The 27,263-nt window shown below is 46.7% G+C and overlaps 1 protein-coding gene across 1 annotated transcript in view; it reads right to left on the bottom strand.

Moving 5' to 3' along the window:
- Positions 1–27,263, bottom strand: part of slo (calcium-activated potassium channel slo) — a 207,979-nt gene that overhangs the window by 83,154 nt on the left and 97,562 nt on the right. The window contains exon 2 of the mRNA XM_075697538.1: positions 6,109–6,170. Coding sequence (XP_075553653.1) covers positions 6,109–6,170 — 62 coding nt within the window. The remainder of the gene's footprint in view (positions 1–6,108; positions 6,171–27,263) is intronic.

Consider the following 27,263-nt stretch of genomic DNA (forward strand, 5'->3'; position numbering starts at 1 on the left):
CTAGGTGCTAATACGCGACGTTAGTGCACGACAGGAAAATCCCGCGAACAGTCTCTGTGAATATTGAACATAGTATGTACATACCGCGCGTTTCTATAAGGACTTATTGAACATTTTTTGAAATTTTTAAACACAGGTGATTGCTGGCCAAGCTTAGTCGGTGCCGCCCACAGCAAAATTCGCGTGACAATCACCAATATGGTTATTAATTTAACCAAACTAATTGATGATGTCATCTGCGATTATTGCGCAACTTCTAATGTCCACCAGTGCTATGAAGCTTTTTGAGCAAACAAGAAAAGTCATTTTATCTTATGTCGCGCGCCATGTTTATTAAACAGATACCGATGTCGCAGAAACATGCGGTTTATATGGAGAGAGTATCTTCAAAATTAAACTATCAGTAACATTAAATATAAATTAAGGGCTTTTTACGTGCCAAAAACCACGATATCAGGCACGCTAAAGTGGGGGACTCCGGAAATTTCGACCACCTGGTGATGTTTAACGTGACCCCAATGCACGGGACACAGGCGTCTTTTTTTTTTTTTTTTCATATCGCCCCCCATCGAAATGCAACCGCCGCGGCCGCGGTTCGATCCCGCGATGTCGTGCTTAGCAGCGCAACACAACAGTCGCTAATCCACCACGGCGGGCATATGTCAGTAACTTTAACAACGTTATGGTATAGCTTTGCAAATGCCGCTTGCACAGGTGGTAGTTTGTGATTTTTTGGCGGCCAGATTTCTGGCAAACAAGTGGAGTAAAAAAATACATATTTAACAACATTTCGTCAATTAAGATTTCAATTCCGCGATTATCGTATATGTTTATATTAGAAACGTGAGCGCCGTACGATTCGAAAACAACATTTTTGATATTCTTCAAGGGCGCTTGTAGGTTGGTGCTGGCCGGTTGTGAATGGCTTTGTGGACTGAGAGAGCCGCCCACCTAGTGCGAAGAGAGAACACTTTTTCGCTGCTTCGCACCATAAACGTTCATTCCTCCTCCTCAAAAGCGCTTGTATTCCGAGATGTTCGTAATGAAATTTGGTTTTACGATAGTTATCTCGGAATGTCTCTGTACGATAATTTAGGCACCTCGCCGGAAGCACAACAGGGGTTGCCCTTTAGTTATATTTTTAACAAACCTTTTTCTCCCTCCCGCTGTAACTTGCCTGCAAAGGCGGAATTGTGGCACAAAGGCAAACCTCCCACGTGACGCAGCTGATTTCGCATCGCATCTAGAAGCCGGCCGAAGGTGATAACAACTGCGCTCCTCTTGCCGGCCGGCAGGACAAGACTGACCCTGCAATGAGCTACGTCACATGGCAGGTTCGTCCTCGTGTGTCCAGACTACCGCCTCAGCATGCTAGATTACCGCGCAGAGCGCCATATTTGATAGATTTCTCGGAACACGACCGCTGTAGAAGAATTGAACGAAATGAAGTTGCCATCGAATAGTATTGCCTTAGGTTTCTTGCATAAACCTGTACCATGATCACAAAATTAAAGAAGTTGATTAACAAAGTTGATAAAAAAGTTGGTTGTTAATTATGTATTTTCCGACTCGGTCACAAAAATTGTGCCAGCTAAAGCGAAAAAGCCACCTTTGCAAGCAGGATTGGCCTGGCTAACGGAGCATTGAATTAAAATCACTAAAACTAGCGGACCCATATCTGGCATCTGCTCGCATATGTAACCGCGTTTCGCAAAGCACGTTTTGCAACACTGCTAGGAAAACCTATCGATGCCTTGAAGGAGTATTGACACATATTTTGGCAGTTGCAGAAATTCTACCACATGCTTGTCACGCGTACAAGGATGGCACTTGCCAAATATGATAATTGTGACGCACTTACAAGTAGGGCTGTTTCGAATTGTGAAATTTACGAATCGAAATCGACTATTCGAGAAAAACGAGCCACGAATATCGAATTGAGCATCGTGTATTTTCTTGTTTCTGAAGCAACGTCAAATGCGAAGTTTGCACGGAGTTCGTTTGGTTAAAAAAAGGAAAGGGAAATGAGGCTTAGACACATTGACATATGCATGTAATACCGTGTAAAATGAGACGTCTGGATAACTGAGGAGCTTGTAAAGGATGAACGACTGCTTTAAATTATCTGGTGCATCATGGTAATGACAGTAATGAAACAGAGGAGCAGCACGTTCCCAGATGCACGTACAAGGTTGTGTTCGCTGAGGAAGTGAAGCGTGAGACTACAGCACTGCACCTTGTTTTAAAGGGATGTAAATGTAGCGAGACTGGCTAAGTACTAAGTGCGAACAAATTCGCATATAAGCTGCCTAAAAACAAGCCATTAGTAATGAATGATTGGAAACTCTTGAGCAGAAGTTATCTGAGCCGTGTGTTCGCTCAGGAACTGGAGCCGTTGCACAAGAATTGCAGCTATTATGTAGCAGAATCATTCGGAACAGTCCTCACTTTCATCGTTCTGCCTCCCCGGAGACTCTAAATAGCATTTTTATTCCTTATTTAATTGAAATAAACGACTATTCCTACAACTTCAAATAGCAAAATCTCGTATCGCGTGCGAATCGAACAGCAGAACCTATACGATTCGTATTCAAAAATCCAAATATTTGCACACCTCTACTTATTACTCATTCCAATTTGGTACTAAAGTTGGTAGCGGGGGGGGGGGGCGGCATTTTAAATGCCGGACGTGATGTCATCGACATTATCCGGACATCATAACCCAAAGCAAAATTTGCTGACGTCGTCAGCAATTAGACTAGACATGACGGTGTTGCTCATTGAAAAATTGAAGAATGTACAAAAAAGAAGACACAAAAGAAAGAATGCTCTTTTTTTTTCTGGTTACGTTCGCTTGTGAGAGTCATAGGGATTGCAGGAACGGAGCGAGTCAATGTACCTTGATGTCTCATGACACGTGTACCTTCTTGGTACCGAAACACATTCGTAGAAATAAGTATTTTAATAAATTATTTAGCGCACTATGACGCTTGTCAGTATTTTGCATTGAGTTTAGAGGGTTTAGACCTTATTGTTTAACTAAGAAAATAAAAACAGGAGAAATGACGAGTCTGAAATTACGTGTCAGTATACTCATTTAACGCTTGAATTTCGGAATATCAGCCCACGCATGCACGAACGGCCTTTTCCGCTCATGCGTGCCAATGTAAGTCGTCGTGCAAATAGAAAGAACTCTGATAGACACAAGAAGAACGAATGCAGATTGCAACTAAATATTTCTACTGAAATTAACTCACGCAAAAATATTTTTGATAAAGAAGGAAATATTGCAAGCACTCTAGACTTGCTGCGGTACGTTTGCTCTCTAATGCCTCTAATACGAGCCACTTTTGCGACAAAAGCGCCAGAATATGCCGCAAAAGAGGTACGTGTCAGCGCCTCTACCAGGCCTCAGCGAGCAAGTGTTTTGTCCAAACCGTTAACAAAAGGTAATTGCGTTGATTGTTTCACACTCGCGGAGCAAATATTTCGCGCGTCTTGCTTTTGCGCTGGAAGCTGAAGCCGAGTGCAATGTGCACGGTCATCCAGCCCCATATATACAGCGCCAGAACGCGCTTCTTCGACGCTAGGACTCTTGAACATTTCGTTTCATCGCCACCGCATACCGTTGCCACTTTCACGTGCGCACTAAAACACTGGAAGAAATCGCGCAGGCGAGAGAACAGGCAGAAAGTCCCGCATGGATAACGCCAGGCGGTCAGCACTTAGTTTAATGGGGAGCGTTTTCTGGCATATTTTCTCGCCTCCGCGCCGTCTTCGCAGACGCCGAGCCGAGGCCAAAGCGTTCTGTGGAGCAGCGACGCGTCGGGATTGAGCGCCAGTGACTGCAAGCAGAGTGTAAATGCAGCACAGCCTCTGTGACGTGGAGGCGAGGCCAGTACTTACTGCTTACTGGCTCCAGTTCTACGCAGCATGAGGAAACGAAAGCGCCATAATGTGAATGCTTCACACACTTTTTTTTTTAATTGCACAATGAGAAAGCGGGAAACGCTGCACGAGGCGTGTGTTCGCCCAAGCATCCACCCTGTCCGTCGAGTTCGCAAATGATTGCATTGAAGCTACTAATCATTAAAAACAAAGATAGTAAACGTAGCCCGTACTGGTCATCGAACATGACACACCCTTTTTTGCGTGTGCGTTCGGCAAAAAGAGGATTTTAGCTGGTCTTGCGAAAACGGCGGAGAGGTTGCATGCGAGTGGCCGATATATTTGTATCAGTTTTCGGCGATCAATAACCTAGAGACTTCAAACGCTGCCCGGACGATTTGCTGCTTTTGTTGATTACTGCCAAGAAAATTACCGTCCAGCTGAAATAAAATGCGGCGAACATAAGCAGGGGAGCAATAATACGTTTTGCAGAGAGGCTGCAATGCAGTTCAGAGGCTCGGAAGTGTTTTTAGCCTCACATGGTTCCTGTGGAGACAAGAAAAGCGAACACACAAACACCAATGATTTTCTCATCATCTGCACATCTCGACGATGCGTCGTTGTGCGCGTTGTTACCTGCTCATCTGCTTGCTCTTACGCTTTTGAAGCGTGGTACAAGACGCTGGCTTCCATGAAATCTTCGTTGCATGCTGTCATTGCTTCCTCTCAGTAGCTCGGGCAAGCATAATTTTTGTTTGGCAGAAACTTTAATCATGCATCGCGTGTGACAAAATGCGTGGTACAGGATCTAAATTTCGGACAATGAGAGGAGACGTGGCATGAACACGCAGGCTGACCACAAGTACACAACACTCATCTGTACGTATCCATGTTTTCCAGGTCACCTTTCAACTCTGCAATTCACTTTCACGTCATCATCCTTTGCAACGTACTGCACTTAGAAAGCCTTAACCGCTACATGGTTTCAAGTTTAGGCTACTAAAGATTAGCCCGTGATTACAATTATTATTGACTGTCATTACACCGAAATAATTCAAATGACTAATTCCTCAACTTTATTTTTTAAAATCTGCACACAAACGGGCGTCAGTTTGCATTACGTTGCTTCGGCTGCCGTCTTATCACGACAGCATTGGGACCTGGCGAAAAAAAAACGTGCATTTATCGGAAGCTTATTATTAGCCAGGCTAGTGCACTATAAGATAAATAGCGAATGGCGGGCGCTAAATATAGTGCTCGACTTTCAGAAAGTGAACGTATCCAGCTCTTCATGGAATGGGATTCACGGAAACGTGTCGCCATGCAAGCGAGCTCCTTCACAGCAGTGAGGTTTTGTAGCTGCCGTGATTCACACTGACACTTCATGAAGCAAGAAGAATCTATTTCTTTAATTACGACTAGCGGTGATAAACTTCCAATGAATGCTGTATACACGGGCGCGTTATTGTCACAACACAGAGCGACCTTCTTGCACATATAGGGGAATGTTGATTACCTATTATTATTTTTGTACAGCAAACGGAAAGCTTGCGATTGGCGCTATACGGCATGCCACGTGCGCGATAAAGGTTTTCTCACAAAATATCAATGAGAAAATTAGATAAATCAAAGAGTTGCAGCTGTGCACCGAGAAGACAGGACTCAAGTGCAAGAGTTGCTCATGTGTCCTTGGAAATCCTGCAACAGCCATCGGATTCGTTTCGAGCAAGGAAACCCAAACCTGACTATAAACAAAGCAGCGCCTCAATATTATGTGACAAAAATTGACATGCTCCGCCTTTTTTTTTTCAGGAAGCTATTTGTGGCTTATGATGTTTTTCTTTTTTTTTTTGGTGGAGAAAAGGATAGTTATCCCACCGTCAAGTGCACGCCAATAAACAGCGCGACAAAAACGAAAACAACGCGTGAAAAACAGCTCAGTCACTTACAACAGAAAAGCAACAGACGTACAAAACATATCGTTAATAATTTACCCAATATAACACTCGGGAAATAAAGTCGGGCACACGGGACACCTTGTCGTTCCTATGTCCACAAATCGACTTGGCACAACAGAAGCTTAGCATCCATTGGTCCATTAAGCGCTAGCTACAGGCATACAGCGCAGCGCTGAGTTTTCTCTGCGCTACGCTGGTAAGAAACAACCACATAACAATGTGACGCCCCCATTAGTATGAGGCGCGCAAGAAGTTCACTCACCTTGAAGCGTCAATGAAATATATTATGAGAGATGCTATGCTTAACAGGAACACCAGGACTACCTGCAAGGAGACAAAAAGAGGCGTACTATTAAGGCTTGCAGAAGAAAATGGTCACAGCAGACGTCTGCATTGACCAACAGCCCACAGCGGCCGATTTAAAGGATACACTCGGTAAACGTGACAGCTTTGTTCATTCGCCAAAAAACTGAACCACTGATGTGTTTGGAAGCTTGGCTGTCATCCATGAAGCGTTGTGTGAAACTGAGTCATCTCCACGTACGCTTCAAAATCAAGCTCCGTACGCTGAGCTTCCAAACTCCTGCTGTTACAGAGCAAAGCTGTTAGCTGCCGCACACCAGAAAGCACTTCAACGATCATGCTAACAGATCGGCCGCGCCGAGAAGGCAGCCACATCGGTGACGAATTTCTCTTTGAGAACATGCGCAGCGGCTAACCTTTGCTCCATAGAACGTTGGCATAAGTATGCCGAGTTTTTCTTTAAATTGACTTACAGACCACCTTTGGCAGATAGGCTAATTTTTAGCTCTGCGTATAAATTCTTTGGACAGGCTGGTATATTTTGCTTCGATAGACAAAGAACGATTGATCTGGTAACTACAGACGGTCAGTAGTTACCTGATTGTTTGCGTATTTTAGAGGATATACAGATTTCAATTTCTTGGCTTGTTATTCCTAAAAGTTATTTCATCTTGTAAAGCTTTTCTATCGCAAATTCGCTTCAGGATGCGCGTCGCCCAAATTTTTCAGTCCAGCCTCTTCGTCTCCAAAAATCGGACGTCACGCACGTCGCCAAGGCGAGGCAAAAGCGGGAGGCCTGGTAATTCCGGCGCGCCACAGATTGTTAGTCGGCACAAGTTAATGAGGAGCACCGAGACGCGGTTCGTTCTGTCGGAGCGCGTCGACTAAACGATTGATAGCGACATCATAGTTACGGACGTCATTAGGAAACATTTTCGTCCGAAGAATTTTACAAAATGTGATAACCTCGGAAAGTGGCAAGTTGCAACCTTATTAGGCATACGCCCTTAACTCAATACATTGCAATTCTTCATGAAGATATATTGCTCGTATCTTTAAATTATCTATCGCCAAAGGCGAAGGTGCGCCATCTGCTATGGAACATTTGTTTTCGTACTCCGTTGCAATAAAAAGAGAGAATATCGGCTTTATAGACATTGTCGCGAGGTCTCGCCTACGTTTTCTGATCTCATACTTTTTTGCTCCCTCCGCGGTACTACCAGCATGTGAGCACAGCGCGATCGTACAGGCATATAGTCACAAGCGCACTTTGGCTTCCGACTTGGATGCCCGACAGCCGAGCGTCTTCTTTGTCCCGAGTTACAGCGCGCAAAAGCATCTGCGCGCTTGATATACTATAGACTTCGGATCTCACATTATCAAGATGGATCTCGGCGCATACGTGACACAAAGTTTATTTTACTTCCAGTCTGCTTTTACTTTTCGTCCTTCGTTTCCTCCGATGAACGTTGAGAATCGCACTAAGGACTCCACTCGGAGAGACCTTCCTTAGTAATAGCGAAATGCCATCTACATGGCGACATTTGCTGAAGGTGAAACATTTTCACCCAACACGTCGTATTTTCCATTCGTCGATTTGGTGCTCACAACAGGATGTCAGCTATCTCGTCAACTGTGGTTCTACCAAGCGCTCAAAAAGAATTTTATATATGCAGAAACAACCGGGATTACTTCTCAAGAGGAAGCTTTATCTCGGGGGCTCCTATTTAATTACATGAAAAAGGAGAAATCGTTTTTCTCGGCAACCAGTGCACCAAATTTGATGAGGTTTGTTGCACTTAAAAGCAAAAGTTAATATCTAGTGACTATTGGTTGCGAGTTTTTATTTAGGCCATACATTTCTTAATAAAATTTGGTAAAAATCACAAGTTTTTAGAAAAGGAAACTATGACATTTACAACTCTGTAACTCAACAATAAAAATTTATATCACAATTGTGTAAATTGCACCTGATAGTACATCTAAAGGATTGCTATAATATACATGGCTCTCAGACAAACCACTGATATGTAAGTACAACTTTTGCAAAACCCTTGTGAACAATGTAAGAAATTCACGCAAGATATAAATTGACACATCAAATTTGTCCGCTTTGGATGCTCTAACGGGTGCAGTTTACAGACCTACGATATCTGCTTTTGGTGCAAGGCTAGACATCTGTAAACTTCGTTCTTCTATTTTTTTTCTCAATCTTGCGAATTAAAAACAAATCTTTTAAAAAGAGCAGGCGCTAAATCGAATTTCCCTCTTCCGACAGTCACTAGAATTTTAACTTTCTCTCTCAACTGCTACAAACTTCATTAAAATTGCCCCAGAGGTTATCTCAGAAAAGCATTTCTGCGTTTTACATGTATTTGAATAGGCGGCATCGGAGTGGGGCCAGAACCAAAGCTTGCTTTTAAGTTGTGTTCTATTTTACGTCGTTGGAATGTCGTGTTCCAATCCTATCGTAGATCTCAAATCCGACAACTTCTACAAGACAGCCTCGAAATCTGCAAAGATTCAGGCTAGCTTGCTGTCTATGTAGGCACACATGGAAGAGCAGTGCGGCGGGAAACCACGTGATGTAGCGGCGCGAAGGGAGTGGTATTTAGCCATGGCACACCATCGTCTTGAAAACCATTTAACGAATCAGATGCATCAAACACCAACCCTATAGCTGAGTGCTACGATCGGAACTTCGGAGATGTTAGACTGGCTTTTAAAAAATGAGTGCACTGCGTTGGTACGTATACTCACTGCAGTAGTCTTCTGCGACTTGTCGTATATTACGAATAGTGAATGAGAGTTTACTCAGACATTTACAAAAATGCCCAGGGTCACCGGTACAAAAGTCATAGAGCTTTGACTGTCTGATAAGTCTGCTTTCATTTATTTGGCGCACTCTGATAACAGCAACGGAACAGTGAAGGAACATGTCGCCCAATGTATTTAGAGTTGTGTGTTCGTTGAAGGAGATAAGTTCGGTGCTGCAGCACAGCACATTATGGAATAAGAATCGAACATCAAGGACTACTCGATTCGTATTCGAAATTTGGAATATTAACACACCCCTAGCAATAACCTTTCCCTTTATCTTTGCGTCGAGAAAGCAACGCCACGTGGCAAACAACGTAGCGGCGTGTTCACGTTTCAATACGCCGGCAGGAAGCTGTCCTTCTCAAGGTCAAAACAGACAACTTTTTTTGTCCGTATTAAGTGGAGCACACGCAACGTATATGCAACGTCATACCGGAGTAAATTAAAGTAAAAATCACGATTTATGGAAAGAACTGATGACGGTGGAGGAATAAGGCGCAACCTCGCAAAAGCCTGCAAGCAGCTGTTATAAGCAATTCGGAAATTGCAGTGCTCTTCGAGCTTAGGAAGGGGACAGACTAGGAGAACGCGAACAGCCATCATTAGGCATGTCGCTAGTTTTTGAGCAGGTCTTTATCGGCAGTCGTGCTACAGCGTAGCCTCTGTGGAGAATGCGGCTCTGCGGAAACAGCTTGTCTGCAGCGAGCACTAGCTCAGGAAGCTCCCAAGCTTTCTTTTCATGTCCCCTGGCTAGCTGAATTCACCGTGTTGGCCGAGAGCAGGAGCGGCGATGGTGGCTCCGGTGAATGAGAAAGCACGTTAGGCCACTTTTTTCTTTTTTTTAGAGGATTGGAGATGCATAGCGATGTTTGAGAGAAGGCAGTTTATTTACTTGATGTGTGGCGGCGACTACAGTACACCGTTGTACACCATTGCTTTCGGGATGCCGCGTTTCTTCTTTGTGCGCTCTTTTAAGGAGGCATTGTGAGACCCGGGAAAGTTCCGTGCACTTGAAAACAGTCGACCCACCACCGATGGCTGGGGCGTTCGGCTGCAGAGCACGCGGCTGCGGGTTGGATTCGCTACCAGTTCCATCTTAGATACCAACAATAGCATTTAGCCTTAGGCTACAGCTAAATCAGACGATTTTACCGCAATCTAGCTTCACATTTACCTGGAAAATTTTAGACACTTTCTAGAGCCTTTAAACAAATTAGGCCTTGTGGCTTGACAAAACTTCAGTAAGGCTTCCGTACGGGGCGGTGTTCAATTTTCTGTAGTGCCTGTTGTTACGGCATTTGTTCCTGCTTGGAGCAGCTCGCGGGGTAGTAACGAACGTTGAAGAAATGTGAAAACGAAGCGATAAATTGATGAACCGGATTGTTCCCAGAGTGTTTCTAAATTCTTTCCAGAAGTTCGCGGCACCTAATTAGGTTTGCAAACTCCGCTACTATGCGGCGCGCTTCGCGACCTTCAAAATTCAAGACTTCCGCGATGATACAAATAGTCACGTAGAACACCGTGTGTATAACGAGCCTGCCACATGGCAAAGACACCACCGTCGAATGGAATTAGCAAACGGATGCTCATATCTTATCGCATGATTTGACCCTAGTGGCCGAAGCCGTCCTGCCACGGCCAAACAAGGTCTTTGTCTCACGAGCAGGTGAATATCTTGAGTTCCGATCTATTTGATTTATCGTGTTTATAAAAGCACCCCTACTCGAAGCCCATATGTAGGACAGCTTCGCTGCTCGACTGAAGTAGACATTGCGATTTAGTAAGGACCATCGGCGATTCCTCGATGACGAGTTACTCGAGAAGTACTTCACCGCTTCTGTTCGAATAGACGCTTACAGCTTTTATTTGCAGAATGTTAGTTCTAACATCACCGAGGAGCCTGACTGATGACCTCTACAGTTGCAGGGCAGCGCTGTCCTACAACCGTTCTAGTCAAGGGAGAGCTTCGAGTCGAGAGAAGGAGAGAGAGAGAGTTTAATGTGAGCCGAAGAGGTCAGCTCTGCTATATGCAGGGCTTGAAGTGGCCACGTAGTGAATACGTGTGAATGTAATTACGACACTTTAAAATTTGTGATTTTAAAACTTGTAACCATCGCATTCGAGAGCTTCCCTCGACCCCGCCATGTAGTCGAGCAAGATGCTTTGCTGGGCTAGTTGGTGTTTTCAACAACACACCAAATAGCTTAGCAGGTGTGTTACGAAGCAATTCCACTGGATGCTTTATGGCGCTGAATGCACCAGTACTCAAACGACAGCTTTATATCAAAGTGAATTTTATTTTTTATTCATTTTGTTGACAATGAACCTGCGTTCTGCGCGACTTGCCATCATGACTCCACGATTCACTCCATCATGACTCCACGATCCATTCCGCTGAGGTGAGGGAAGCGCTGTCTCGCCACAAGTGTAGTCACTGTGCTCCAATGGTGATGTTGAAGCCCAAGTGCATTTGTAAACATTGGGATATGTTTCTAGATGCGGCTTTATAATGATCTGAAAGATGAATCTTACGACATCGTGTTGCCACTTGGATGTTCAAATTCATTCTGTAGTGTTTGTTTTAATTCCTCCTTCTTTCCGGCCCCAGATGTCTACGAAATTGGACGATCTCCATAGGCTCCCCTAAATATTGTAACAGTTACGCAGGCCTATAATCATTTACGAAGCAATCCCGCTGGGCGTTTTATGCAAGGCTGCAGGTGAAGAGAAGCTAGTTCCTAGGCCCCTTGCTGAATCGTTGCCTGTGAGATTAATTACTCGTGGAAAACGACGTGCTCTCACAGAAATTGGGCTTGTACGCAGCGCAGTTGGTGTCTACAGTTCCTTGGCTTGATTTGAATTGAAATTGTAGAAGTTTTCAATAGAACTGCCCTCCTGCATGCTCAAGCATGTAGACGTGTCGTTTGTGCGCCCGCTTTCCTACGCATTGCACGTTCGTTTCTTTTTCTGCCCTTTTCTCCCTGCATAGAATAGACAACTAAGAGCAACGTACCGCCCTGCCTTTTCCGGTCTCTTCTTATATACGGCAAGATGCACGTCACCGTTAACACTCCTCAACGCTTAGTAAGGAAAAGGCCTGCCAGCCATGGCAGCGAACAAGAAGGCACACTTGCGACAAATAATTATTGCGTACTAAAAAAGCCTTTAGTAAATCTGGGACCGAATTCGCAACGGTTTTCGCAATGGTGAATTCGCGATGGTGAAAGATGTTTGTCATTCGCTAATATTATGTCTACTATTACGGTTGGTCCCCTCGTACTTGTTCTTAAAAATATTTCTGGCGCAACGACTTTTTTGTGATTGCGGGCACTGATTCCAGCTCCCGTACATCATGCCATGTGTTTTAAAAGCGGGAGGGTGTTATTTTCGTGCCGCTATACGCCTCCTCATCTCTCGGAGTTAGGATTGTTCATTTGTTTCTCAACGCGGGTGATCATTTTTCTGCGTTCTTCATTTAATCTAGTCCTGGAGGGATTTAATGCGATATTATAGTTCTTAAAACTAATCATTGCCTTTCGTACGTTGAAAACAACAACATAAAAGTGCTTTAGAAACAGTAGACAAACAATAGACTAGCATTATATTAACACACACACAAGAATGTCATTCTATAGGCGACAAAAATTTTGGCTACTCTATTATCTACTTGAACTTCAATCTTGTCCTTTATATAGTTTCTTTTGGGGACTATACTACGTAACTACCCTTTTTTCATCCCCAGTTAGAAACACTGACACCAAAATCTTTGCACATGTGTAGAACATCAAGACAGGGTGCACTATGTCTATGGCTACAGAAGTTGTAATGGGCGTTCATATTGATTTCCCTAATTTCATTTGACATCAGAGCTTTGAGTTCTACCACTACAGTTGGGCGGTTGAGACACTTCACGGTGTAAGACGAAACCACATGCAAAAGTCTTAACTCGGGACTAGGAGGAGGAGGAAAAAACTTTATTCTTGTCCTGTACAAGGTGTTGCCACCCGCCTGGCTAGTCCCATGTTGGGACTACTCAACTCCGGGGACTGCGTTTTACCTTTACCAGTGCGTGCTCGAGCACGAAGCATTGCGTTGCTGAGTGTTTTCGCATTGATGCTCGGCGCACACCTGAACTTGTTTGCCACCCCTTCCCTTAGACGACGTCACATCGAGGGAATGCACGTTATGCTCCACTTTCACCGCCACAAGAAAAAAAAAAAGCAATGGCTCGCTGTTCTAATAGTGAAATTTTCGAACACCCTATTAACTGCTATTTATGCCAGCCGCGGGTAGCCTAGCGGCTATGGCGATGCGCTGCTGAACCCTAGATTGCGGGTTCGATCCCGCCCACGGCGGCCGTATTCCGATGTAGGTGGGATGCAAAAACGCTCGTGTACCGGGCACGTTACCGGACGCACTTGAATGAACCCCATGCGGTCAAAATTAATTAATCATTACGGCATGCCTCGTAATTAGATCGTGGTTTGGCACGTAAACGCTTGTAATTCCATAATTTATACTCGAATTTATTATTTGTTCGCGATCCGAATTAAAAAAAAAAAAGAAAACATGGGGTTTTACGTGCCAAAACCACTCTCTGATTATCAGGCATGCCGTAGTGGGGGGACTCCGGAAATTTGGACCACCTGGGGTCCTCTGCAGAAACGGCTGTTTGTTGAACAAGATGATATGGTGCCCTCAAGAGAGACTTCGGGAAGAACGAAGAACTTGCGGTTAGCTTGGCCTACAACGGGCGCAGTGGCAGATGCACCAGATGCACAGTCTCTTTCTCGGGGAGGCAGTCTGAAATAACTCCCAGTAAGACCACCTATTCGACGACTGTTGAATATTTGAATAAAATTAATATCAAATTTTCTACTAATTAAGCTCATTCGATTTCGAAATAAGAGTATTCGATTTGCATTCGAAATTTGCGAATATTCGCGCGCATCTAAATAGTAATGGGAGGAGGAGGCGCAGAGAAAGAAAAAATAAATTTATTTAAGAGGGACGGAGGAAACAGCGTTCTACAGAAAAAAAAAAACATTTCGTCGTCGTCCTCCCACAAAAGACGTGAATAGCTGCAGGAGAGCGCTGTGCGCGAACTTGAAAGCTGCTTGGTTTCTTGAGCTTACACAGCAACAAAATATAAAGGAATCTATCAATAAGTAACCTTGATTTCAATTATGTATGTATGTATGTATGTATGTATGTATGTATGTATGTACGTGTGTGTGTGTGTGCGGGTGTATATATATATATATATATATATATATATATATATATATATATATATATATATATATATATATATATATATATATATTATAGACCACACTGGTGCTCAAATCAGACGGTTTTAAGTCCTGCCGGAACATAACATGTTCAAGAAGGATAGGCGATTGAACACATGCAGAAACACAAATCGGGGAAGACAAACGCTAGGATTTCTTGCAACACGAAAGTTGCAAAATGAAAGTGGGTCATCTCCTCCCTATCGCATGCATATCATTATTCAATAACTCTTCAGGGAACATTCACTTCGCTTTCATTTTCATTTTTTATTTACTGATTTATTTTTTTTTGCTTTTTGCCACTCTTCGTGGCAACAGCAAAAGCAGGCAGGCTATAATCGAAGATGCGAATTCAAGCAGTAGCGTGCTTGTTGGGTGGGAGACGCCCACACGCGCACTCATCGCAGCACACTTGTTAACAAACAAAAGCACACACACAAAAAAAAAGGGGGGGGGGCACATCCGAGAATCAGAGTCGCTGGCAAGCCAACTTTATGCGCTCGATTGACAGCAGCCTCACATTAACGAACTGTCGCGGCATAGTCGAATGGCGACTGAGAGCGTGCGACGTACGTGATGTATTTATTGCGAAGTGTCCGCCCGTAGCTGCGGTCTGTAAAATTGATCGGTGCCACCGTGGACGCTGGCCGGCACAAGATGATAGTCGTGTAAGCAACAAACCAACAAACTCGAGCTGCAGAAAGCGTATAACACGCTGACAGTAGTGGAAGGTCTCAGATAGCTGCGCAATAGCAACTTCATTTAGAAGATATATATATAAAAGGAAGAAAAAAATATATTAGTTCTGGGTAAAGCAAGACCCAGAAAATTAGCTCACGCCGCGTCTCACCTACAGCAGGCAGATTGTGTTCGGCGAATAAAGGCAACGTTGTTAAGGAAGCCTCGAGGGAAAAAAAAGGAAACAGGAAGAAAGGGGCGTAATAACCAATGATGTCTGGAGATTGCGCCAATGCCACGAGATGACTGTAGCCATATCACTTTGTACTGCGCCGCTGGATGCAAAAAAAAGAAAAAAAAACATGCTGCAGAATGCTGCACATCCGACGCCACATATTGACGACCCACGAAAGACGATTCAGTAGAAATAAACTATAGCAGCCAAAAGGAAGGGCATAGGGCACGAGAAAATTGAGGGTGACCAGTTGGGTTTACAGTCAGACTCCTGTCGCTTATTTATTTATTTGTTTGTTCATTTATTTGTTCAATTATTTTTATTTCTCTTTTCTTATTTCAGCAGATAGCGTCAGGTGATGCGCGAGGCACCGTGGCTAACGATTTCTAAAGTTGATTCGTATTTGTGGAGAGCAGGCAGATGTTTTAGGCTTGCGATTTGGTGTGGAAAAATACCCGGTGTTATGGTATGGTATGACAAGGAAAGCAACACAATTTTGGTGCAGTGCTCGGAATTGCCTGTGGTCAGGTCGTATAAGCGCCTTTGTTTATGGATAAATTGTGGGAAGGACTACATAATACGATACCAGAGGGATCAAGTAGACAAAGGAGAAGAAAGCGAAAAGAAATGCGAATGTGATGAAGCACAAGACGGTTTGTGGTCATAATAAATATGAAGTAATACGCGGAATGTTGAAGGGCAGAGTAGTACCGGATTTCCACGCCTACTATTATGTCTGCCACGAGGCAGCAATTCTGGACTTGAAATTCAGCAGAATAATTTTGGTACAGACTGGCTTTAGGTGCACACGGCGCGTGGTTGCATGACGAATGAAGCAATTAAAGGATACATACAGTCGATAGTAAACAGTGGGAGAAGCAGAGGATTAAAGCAAGCTTTAGTACGGAGAAAGGCTGAGGCAAATCTAGGAGAAGCGATGTGCGGCTAGAGTTTTCAATTTATTATGTCGCTGCCGGGGCATACTGTGCGGAAAAGAACATAGCAGCTTGTAAAGGATTACGCACGTCAAAGTTGATGGACGGAAATGCCCGGGTTACCTTAAAATCGAAAGTATTGGAGATCCCGAATATAATTACTCGAGAACTAGAACGCATAGTAAACGGGCAACAGAGCTCTACCAGACGGTTACAAATAAAGACAACAGAAAATTTTTTTTTCGCCAGCCCAAAGGAGATGGCTTTACTTTTCCACGGGGCAGGACTAAACGCTACCGGCGAAGGTTTATCGGTATAAATGATATTTCCCCCGGTTGTGTGCAAGCCAGGGGAACCACAGAACATATTTTATTCAGGTATAATTCGCTTCAGCCCCACATAGACGAGGCAAGCACATAGATCCAGGGTGCACTGCGATGTTAAAGCCGCCTTGGGCAGGGGGGGGTGGGGGCGAATACATAGGGAGTAGGGACGTGCAAGACGACGCTGGTGGTTTGGTAGAAAAATGTGATAGAATACATCTGTCAGGGCACTTGAGGGGCACAAATCTGAATTTCAATTTGGGATGCATGTTGTACATCACGCCTTATAACTCGTATATTCATAACGTTGCCGGGATTCTTTTTTTAACTCAGCAAGCCATATCTTTTCAGCAAACTTTGACAAGCTTAAAGAAAAATGAAACGATGAGCGCGTGCTTAGAATGTTTAGGTACGTCAATGATTTTCTAATTATGTTAAGAATTTTTACTCAGTGACTTCTTTACAAACACTGAATTACACTCTTGACAAATTTAAAGCATGTTTGACTGACCTCCGTTTTACGGTAGAACTACCTAACCATAACTCTATGTAGTTTCTTGACAACGTCGACGGCAGCAGAGCTCGCAGCACTCTTTACTGCCCTTCATTACATTGGTAATGAACAGCCACACAAGTGGACGGTATTTTGCGATTCGAAGGCGGCACTGCAGTCTCTACTGTCACCTTTACGACGCGGACCGCACGAGCAGCTAGTATTTCATATTACAGAGACGTTACACCATATAAGTGATGCAGGCCATGAAATAACCTTCCTATGGCTTCCAAGTCACTGCGGGATTATCGGCAATGAACGGGCCGATCAAGCTGCCCGCTCAGCCCATATTGAAGAGCACCACGTACCAATTACACTTTCTACAATTGACGCAGCACGGAAGCTCCACCTGCTTGCTCGGCAGTGCACCACGTCGCAGTGGAATGAGCCACATTTGAAGGGACACTAAAGGTTACTATTAAGTGAACGTGGACTGTTGAAATGCCATCCCAGAAACCTCGAAACGCTTGTTTCGTCCAAGGAGAGACTTATTTTAAGAGAAAATGCGTTCTGAAGCGTCCGCGTACCTCTAGCGCAGTTCAAATCACCCGCCCTCCTATCGAGGAGTACCGACATCATGGTCTCATAGTGACATTGCGCCATCGGTGAGTAGAACGGCGTCTGCAGACGGCGCTACGGCTTTTCTGCGCAAAACGCAAACGCGCGGCCAGAAACAGAGCCAAGACAGAGCCGACAGCAGAGCGAAAGCGGGAGTATGGAGGCTAGCGGAAGGAGAAACGCGCGACCATATAGCTGGTACTTTATTCTATAACGCAAACTTCGACGCTCGTTGCAATGGACCCTGACAACGACAGATTGGCTCGCGATGCTGGGCTCAACTTCAGCGATTTGAGCACTGACGAGCGCGACCTGCTGCTGAGGGCTCGCGCTGCCGGCGTCGTTGCGTACTACGACGGCGGCCTCGACACCGGCTCTCCGGAGCGGGAAAGCAACGAGGGCTTCCCACGACATCACAAGGACGTGGCATTCTCACTACTTGTTCGAAATGAGCGTTTCGCGAGTCAGCAGAACCCGCACAGCACGACGCGATAACGAAACTACTGAAACTCTAAAGCGTGCGCGGCGCATGAGTCGAGCGCGCAAAGTCGAGCGAAAACGAAACCTTTCGACCACCCATACTACTGAAGGGTAACGTCAAAATGTTATTTTTTCTTAGAATCGAATAGACGTAGACAAGTAGCATTTTCTTCCGTCTTATAATCGAATGAAATGATATTTTAACGCGATAGCGTTAAGGAGCTCGTGTCGCAGAAAAGCCGGTGTCGTCGGCGTCGGTGTCGGCGTCCGCGGCGTTGGCCGTGAGCGATAAATCACGGCAGGCACTTCATAAATAAAAAGCAACTTCCAAGACGGGCTGGGCGGGAATCGAACCAGGGTCTCCGGAGTGTGAGACTGAGACGTTACCACTGAGCCACGAGTTCGATGCTTCAAAGCGGTACAAAAGCGCCTCTAGTGAACGCGGTGTTGCCTTAGAAACTAGCTGTTTCTAAGGCTCAGGCGTGCGTCGCTTGCTCAGGCGCACATTTCGTTGTCGCGCCGAACGCTGCGTTGCTCGACGCTCACCGCGTCCCATGCGGGGCGCGTAGTCGCTGCGCCGTAGCCCATTGTCTTACACCCCTTGGCGGGTCGACGGGAACGCTGTCGCGTTCCACTCTTGAAGGCGAAGCTTAAGCGTCCTCCAATTTTTTTTAATACGAGTAGTTGAGTATTAGTAACACAAATTATGAGGAGTGCTTTCGTCATCGGGCTAGTACCGGAATGTCGCTGGGGGGTCTCAAATCGTGTCATGCATTTACCTCAATTTCTCGGTTACTAAAGCTCTGTTCGCGATTATATTGACGCCTTAGACGTTCTAGAACATTGCTCTATCACTTTAACTTGACTTTCTGGTAACCTTTAGTGTCCCGTTAAGAAATACTCGTCTGTACTCCCTTGATCCGACATTAAGTCTCCGAGCGCCATCACAGCTTCGCCGTGGAGACGCCACGCTCTTGTATCGACTGTGGTTGGGCGTTGCCTCTACCAAAGCCTATGCATTCCACATAGGGATGACCGACACCGCAAGCTGTGACCACTGCGGCCATGAAGAATCAATTGAACATATTTTGTGCGCTTGCCCGCAGTGCAGTCCAAAGAGGGTATGCCTTCGCCACGAACTTCACCAACTGGACGACCAACCGCTATCGAAAAAAGAATTCTACGCCACCGAAGTGACCTAACGTCAGAGAAGAAGGCCGTGCAAGCGCTATTGCGCTTTCTGCGATCTACCGGCCTTCGCGAACGTATTTAACTGGAACGCCTTTTGTGTGTGTGTGTGTGTGTGTGTGTGTGTGTGTGTGTGTGTGTGTGTGTGTGTGTGTGTGTGTGTGTGTGTGTGTGTGTGTGTGTGTGTGTGTGTGTGTGTGTGTGTGTGTGTGTGTGTGTGTGTGTGTGTGTGTGTGTGTGTGTGTGTGTGTGTGTGTGTGTTTTGCGTTTTCCTCTCTGTCATCTTTCTAACCCCTATCTCCCATCCCCAGTGCAGGGTAGCAAACCGGAGACTGATATCTGGTTAAGCTTCCTGCATTTCCTCTTCATCTCTTTCTCTCTCTCTCTCTCTTGACTGGCTCCTATCCTTTACTGGTGATGGTCATGTGCGCTGTACGTATTCTCCACGATCAAAAAAAGTGTTGCTGCTTTTTCAGAAGTCTAACCATTCAAAGCTAATCAAGAGAGGCATTGTTAAGTCGTGTTTTCAAAGTGTATCAAAACAATAGTCGCTTGCAAACCATAATTAGAAGTTGCATAACAGGGAGCTGGTTATCAGCAGGCACTGCAAAAGGCTGAGTCTAAGGCTCTCAAGCAAATGAAAGTCAGAGTTCACTAACAAAGAGAAGGACCAGGAACGCAACAAAAAGCTACAGGTAGTTCCCTACTTGCATAAAGTGTCACATTGTCTGAAGAAAGTGGCTCAGCGGCAAGGCCTGAACGTTATGTTTTTGGCCCCGTCAAAGTTATCTTTGTGTGCGCGCATTTCGGCGGATAAGAAAAGTTCCTTTGGTTGCTCGACTAATCAGAAAAACAAATTTCTTAAGTGTGCCTCGCAAGTGATTTAGAAAAATACCGACGACGTGTGGAAAGTTACTTACAGGCCAAACCGGGCAGTGTATCAACCAGAGGCTGAGGGAAAAAAAACGTAGGCACAGGTGGGGATGGTCGTTTAGCCCATCATCGCAGTATACGTGGTTGTGTTCCTGTATTTAGCTCGATGACGATTCTTGGCCGGGGAAAAACGCGAACTGTGAGGCAGATGTTTGAAGCTTTTCAGATTAGGAAGCACGATGACCTTTGTATTAGTGTAGCGTCGCTCACCCCGACTGAAAAGGAGCGTGCATACCTAGAAATCTGACTTCGATTGCATGTGTCAACGAGGGGGCAAAAGAATGTGATTGTACGGTGTCTTGTGCTGGCGCATGGGCTTGGTGGAACTCTTGAGGGTTTCTGTGAAGAATAAAGTCAGTTGTTAGTGCAGCATCCTGTGAACTTCTCGTCTCTGTGTGTGCGTGTAGTTCGCTGTGGTTTAATTTCTTGTTCAATAGGTGCCAACTCGCCCGGCACTTAGCCTTAGTGCAAGTGGATGTTCCTTCTGAAATCACTGGCTTCAATTCCTGTATTGGAATGTGTGCTAAAGTAATTAGTTAGAGTTAATTAGTGAAATTTTGTTAATTAGTCAATATATATATATGTGTGTGTGTGTGCGCGCGCGCGCGTGTGTGTGTGTGTGTGTGTGTGTGTGTGTGTGTGCGTGTGTGTGCGTGTTTGTGTGTGTGCGTGTGTGTGCGCGCGCGCGTGTGTGTGTGTGTGTGTGTGTGTGTGTGTGTGTGCGTGTGTGTGCGTGTTTGTGTGTGTGCGTGTGTGTGCGTGTGTGTGTATGTGTGTGTGTGTTTGTGTGGGTGTGTGTGTGTGTTTTGTCGTTTCGTCGGCAGCGACAGAACGCGCCGTCAAAAAGGAGTGAACTTGCGCGTTGCGCTGTCGTAACCTCGCTTCACGACTTGCAACGCCACCATCTGTTAGACAGAGAATGCGCAGTACCGAGTAAAGACTTAATGTTGTTATCTGTCGAAAATTAAATGTGAACGATAAATACACGGATAATGATAATGGCTATTGCACCAAACTTCAGGTGGCGGCAGCAAGAACCTATACGCTACTGTGAATGTCAGCCTTCAGAGTGCAAGTAGCCTATCGAACTCTAAATTTTCACGCTGCGTGAATTCAACACCCGGCGCCAGCGCTTGCAGCATGTGCACAGGTCGAACGACAGTCACGTGTCCTAACAGCGTCCAACGGAATAGACCAGACAAGCAGCCGCACGTTCCGCTCTCGCAGGCCTCGACTGCAGAGGAACATTTTTACTTTCCTCGCCACGATTCCGCTCGGTTTGCTCAAGACCTCGGCATCGATCGCCCTCAGACAGCGAAGAGCACGCGCGATGTTGTAATCCGTAATAAACAGTGGTCTGCTTTTAATCTAAGCGGGAATGAGCCAAACCACAACACGTGTGCCGCCGCCATGAAGGGTCGCTAACATAATAAAAAAAGAACACCTCGTTTTTCTCGCAAGTATGCCTAGTACACAGTATAGTTGCCGCAAAAAGACGGCGGTGATTCCGAGTGCTCTGCGTAAGTGCGGAGAGGCATCACGTCAGGACTATCTGCGCGGCCTATGCCTTGTCCACGTACTGGTGACTGAAACTGCACGTTGGCTGTTGCGCAGCACGTGCCTCGTTTTCTGCGTATTTGCGCGTCCGTGCGCCCTCGTGTTGTTTTGCACCAAGACGTGGAGCGCGCCATGGGTTTCATACGACTGCCCCATGTTTCACAACAATCGACCAAGCCGTGAACGACCTCGCGGCCATGATAAGCCGCAACTTGCGGCGCTGACGTGCGTAAAGGTGGTTAGCAGTGGTGCATCGAGGCGGCCCTGTCACGCTGTGCAAACACGAGGTGCGTGAGGAGCAAATGCGCCGGCGGCGCGCGATGTCTGCGGTACAAATATCGACGTTTTGGGCCGCAAACTCGCGTGGGAGCCGCGGCGGCAGCCGCCTAATGGCGCCGGATTCGCGAGAAGAAAAAAATTCATCACCGAAAACTGGGTCAGGTTCCGTCGAAACGCACATTTCTCGAATAGGCCTGCGGGCCGGGGTTGCATTAATGATAACAGCAGCGCAACGAACAACGCTCCACATTAGCAGACGCGCACAGGCGCGCTGATGTGCGGCGAGAGAAGTGGGGCACTCCACTTTCAAACTGGCCCCGCACATCCATGTGCCATTATTGCGAGTGCTGTACGCTCATCCTTATACATCATCCAAGGCGGCGCTTTCTTCCTTTCTCTTGGTACGGAACAGAAAGTGTTGCTTTACTCTATAGCGCGTCCAGGCAGCGATAACGGACGCTGCGTGACCTCTATACCCGGAACTGAGAGGAACGAAGAGACTAAAGTGATGAAACCGGGGAGATCAACAGGAAGGCTGTTCCGGTTTGCTACCCTACACCCGCCGAGGAAGATAGAAATGATATACGGAGAAAAATAACATTTAAGGGTCACACGCGCACGGCAAGGGCCACACTGCGCATGTCAGCGGCTTTCGCATAACGGCTTGTGGAAAGGAGTGATCGCTGTGAAGCGCGCTCCTAGTGAAGTCTCGAATTCCTCCTGGAAGCCTTCTAGTTCGCGTGCAATCACCGAGCCACCGTATGAAAACAGCTGATGACCACATGACCCAAGGTTAAATCAGCTTTGACGCATATGATTCTGCACGGATCCTTACTCTAATTTTTCGATTAGCAGGCCGAATACGCCTTATCATCTTGAAAGGTTACGTTGTGATACGTTATGTGTATCTAGGGCGTAGCTACAATTGTGGCATGGTATCGGAGATATTTTTTACAAAACTTTCAGGGAGTAGAGAGCCTGCATAGCGCGGAACAGGCACTTCACCGAGGCCGCGCGGTTCGATCCGCGCACAAGGCGCGTGCCACTGCCACTGTTTGGGATCGGACTGCTGGTACGATCTGTTGGGAACTCGGCGCTGACGCCCGTGGATGTACCTGGGTCGCAAGCCCCAAGGGTAGCGTTGGCCTGGCGGCCTGGGGTACAACTGGAAGCATCCGAAGGTCCCGGCAAAGCATGAGTCGACTGGTAACAACGAAACAACTTGTTTATTTTAACATCGCAAAGAGTTGGCGGTCAGGTTTGACCGAAGTAGAGAGACGGGAGAGCACTTCACTCAACAGAAGAAATCGGAGCCCTCCTTTTTGCGTCCGGGGGCAGCTGTTTTTATACTCTCGCAGTTGAGGGCAAGAAGGAACCCCTCAAAAGACGAGCACGTGAATGTACAATGGGCTAATGGTGACGCACACTGTCGTAGCGATGCCGTAGCACCATGACGAGCACGATCTCGTAGCACCCTGTCGAGCACGATCTCGTAGCACCCTGTTGTAGCGCTGCCGGTCGGGCACAATGACTGTAATGAGAGGATGGTCCCTGCTTTGGCATCGCCTGTTTCGGGCACAATGACTGGAATGAGAGGATGGTCCCTGCTTTGGCATCGCCTGTTTCGGGCACAATGACTGGAATGAGAGGATGGTCCCTGCTTTGGCATCGCCGCAGTCGCGCCTGGAAACACCTGCCGATGAGTGTTGCGGCGACGACGATCGGGCCAAAATGTCTGCCGCCCCGCCGCAGTCGCGCCGGCAAAACCACGTGACGCAGGCGAAACGCAACAGACCGCCCCGCCGGGGGAAGGAGATCCCGATGGACAGGGGACTGCATCCGCTGTCCGGAGGGATGTCGCTCGATGATGCTCATAATCGAAGTCGGGCGTCCCTCGACGTTTCTTGAGCGCAGCGCACAGAGAAGGCCTCGTTCTCTTGTTCAGGTTCGCACGGGACACTGCAAAGTGACTTCGGGAGAGTTCACATTTTTGTTCTCGTTCCCGGTAAGCGTTAGAACTACGCTGAAACTCAACCGCTCAGTCAGCAAGCACGGCACAACCCTCACTAAGCCCTGCCAGGCTCTTTCCCCTTTTTATACCACTGCCTAGTTCCTTACAGTAGTCTAGCATCACTCAGAACGCGTCCACAAATTGAAAACTTGCACTAGAAAGCATATCATCACTTTGAAACACTAAACAAAAGCAATATGTTAAAAAAAATCCTGCCTCAGGAAAAAAAACATCAGTAACAAACAATTTTGAGGCTGATTCCTACGTTAGGGGCTTCGACTTAAGCCATCGGCGTTACCGTTGAGACTCCCCTTTTTGTAACGCACCTCAAAGGAATATTGTTGTAAAGCGAGGCTCCAGCGCAGGAGGCGGCCATTTTTGGGAGAGATGGTCTGCAGCCATTGGAGAGGGCAGTGATCCGTCTCAATGATAAACCTCGAGCCGGCTAGATAGCATGACAATTTCTGAACGGCCCACACGAGACACGCACACTCTTTCTCGGTGGCGCTATACGCCTGCTCACGACTGGTCAGCTTACGACTAGCATACAGGACGGGGTGTTCTACTTCTCCATTTTCCCGTTGGCACAGTACAACGCCCATGCCTCGCTCACTAGCATCGCACTGAACAATGAACCCTTTTGTATAGTCTGGCGATCGTAGCACAGGCTGGCTTGTTAGGGCACTCTTTAGGGCGCTAAAAGCTCTTTCCTTTGTCTCGTCCCAGACGACTGTTTGAGGCTCTGTCTTTCTTAGAGCATCCGTCAGGGGAGCCGCGATATCAGAGTACCTAGGGATGTACCTCTGATAGTAGCCGGCGACACCCAAGAACGACCGAATATCGGTCTTGGTGCGCGGTTGCGGAAAGTCTCGCACAGCGGCCACTTTTATTTCAGAGGGGCGGCGACGACCCTGACCAATCACGTGACCGAGGTAGACAACCTCGGCCTGTGCTAACTGGCACTTAGGAGCCTTGACTGTCAAGCCCGCTTCGCGCAGGCGGGTTAGCACTGCCCGCAAGTGTGTCATATGCTCAGACCAGGATGCGGAGAATATCGCTACGTCGTCTAGATACGGTAAAGCGAATTCTTGCTGTCCCCGCAACACTTTATCCATGAGACTTGAAAAACAGTATGGCGCGTTCTTCAAACCAAAACTCAACACTTTAGGACGGAATGTTCCCATTGGTGAAATGAACGCCGCATACCTACTAGCCTCTTCTGTAAGTGGAACCTGCCAATAACCCCTGACAAGATCTAGGGTGGAAATAAACTGAGCGCTACTAACTTTCTCAAGGCGCTCCTCGATGTTAGGGATCGGATAAATTTGATCCTTAGTGATGGAATTAAGCCTGCGGTAGTCGACGCAAGGACGAGGTTCCTTGCCCGGTACCTCAACTAAAATCAAAGGGGAGGTATAATCACTCTCACCTGCCTCAATAACACCGAGCTGTAGCATTTTCTTTACCTCAGCCTCCATAATATCGCTCTGGCGGGGTGACACCCGATACGCCTTGGATCGTACTGGCTCTGGGGAGGTAAGTTCTATATCATGAGTAAGTACCGAAGTCCTACCAGGCCTCTCAGAGAACAGACCTTGAAACTCTTGTAATAGCTGGTGTAGTTCGGTTTTCTGCTCAGGCGACAGCGGCGCTTTACTGATAAGGTCACTAATGACTTGACCGGTGTCTTCCCTGTTCGTCACTGAGCCTAGTCCCGGAAGCTCGACCGGAAGCTCTTCAGGAACGTTTACCATCATGCACACCACTGCTTCCCTTTGTCTATAAGGTTTGAGCAGATTACAGTGGTAAACTTGCTGTGCTTTCCGCTTTCCTGGCAGACTTACCACGTAGTTAACGTCCGACAGTTTCTGAACAATTCGCGCTGGGCCCTCCCACTGCACGTCTAGTTTGTTGTTTAGCGATGTGCGCAATATCATGACCTCATCGCCAACCTCAAAACGACGGGCCCTGGCTGTCCGATCATAATAAACCTTGGCCCTCTGCTGGGCCTTTGTCATTGCTTCACCTGACAACTCCTGTGCCCTTCTTAAGCGTTCGAGGAGCTTAAGCACGTACTCCACCACGACTGGGTCGTCGCCCCTACCTTCCCACGATTCTCGAAGCATGCGAAGCGGAGATCGAAGCGAGCGACCGTACACCAGTTCAGCTGGCGAAAACCCCGTAGCCGCATGCGGCGCGGTCCTTAAAGCAAACATCACCCCAGGCAGACACAGCTCCCAGTCAGTTCGATGTTCAAAACACAACGCTCTCAACACGCGCTTCATGACGGAGTGGAGCTTCTCAACGGAATTCGACTGTGGGTGGTACACTGAGCTGTTTAACAGCTTTACCCCACACCTTTCGAGAAAAGTTGTCGTCAAAGCGCTAGTAAACACTGTGCCCTGGTCTGATTGGATTTCCGCAGGGAAACCAACTCGCGCAAATATGGACAGTAGTGCATTAACTATCTCAACTGAGCTGAGTTCTTTAAGCGGCACTGCTTCAGGGAACTTTGTCGCTGGGCAGATCACAGTCAAAATGTGTCTGTACCCCGTGGCTGTTACCGGCAGAGGTCCCACAGTATCAATAACGAGCCGTCTAAAAGGCTCCGTAATGATAGGTACCAATTTCAACGGCGCCCTCGATTTGTCCCCTGGTTTTCCCACCCGCTGACAAGTGTCACATGTCCTCACGAAATGGTCTGCGTCCCGAAAACACCCTGGCCAATAGTACTCTTGCAAGAGACGGTCCTTAGTTTTCTTAACTCCTAGGTGTCCGGACCACGAACCCCCATGCGACAAGCGCAACAGATCCTGACGATAGCATTGAGGCACGATCAGCTGATCGAACTCCACTCCTCTTCGGTCTAGATACTTCCGGTACAGGACTCCACCTCTTTCCACAAAACGCGCAGTTTTCCTGGCGATACCTTCTTTGACATTGCAGCGCACGTTTTCCAGGCTGCCATCCTTTTTTTGCTCGGCTATCAAAGCCGACCGGCTGACTTTTAGCAACCTATTAAGTCCGTCTGACGTAGGCGCGATGAGCAAATCAGTAGATAGCTCTTCTAACTTTCCCGAATCGGGATTTTCCTCTCCAGTATCTGGCGCCTTCAACGCTACAGACTCAATTTTATTCAGTTCGGGCGTGCTCTGAATATCAGCTTGCTGCGCCTCTGACCCTTTTTCGTTGTTTGATAACGTCGGCCCCGCAACTACCGCCTTTGCAGCGAGCTCCCGAACCTTCGATCTGGTTAAGGCCTGAACACTA

Source organism: Dermacentor variabilis, chromosome 1 (assembly GCF_050947875.1).
Source record: "Dermacentor variabilis isolate Ectoservices chromosome 1, ASM5094787v1, whole genome shotgun sequence".
In the NCBI taxonomy this organism is placed as follows: Eukaryota; Metazoa; Arthropoda; class Arachnida; order Ixodida; family Ixodidae; genus Dermacentor; species Dermacentor variabilis.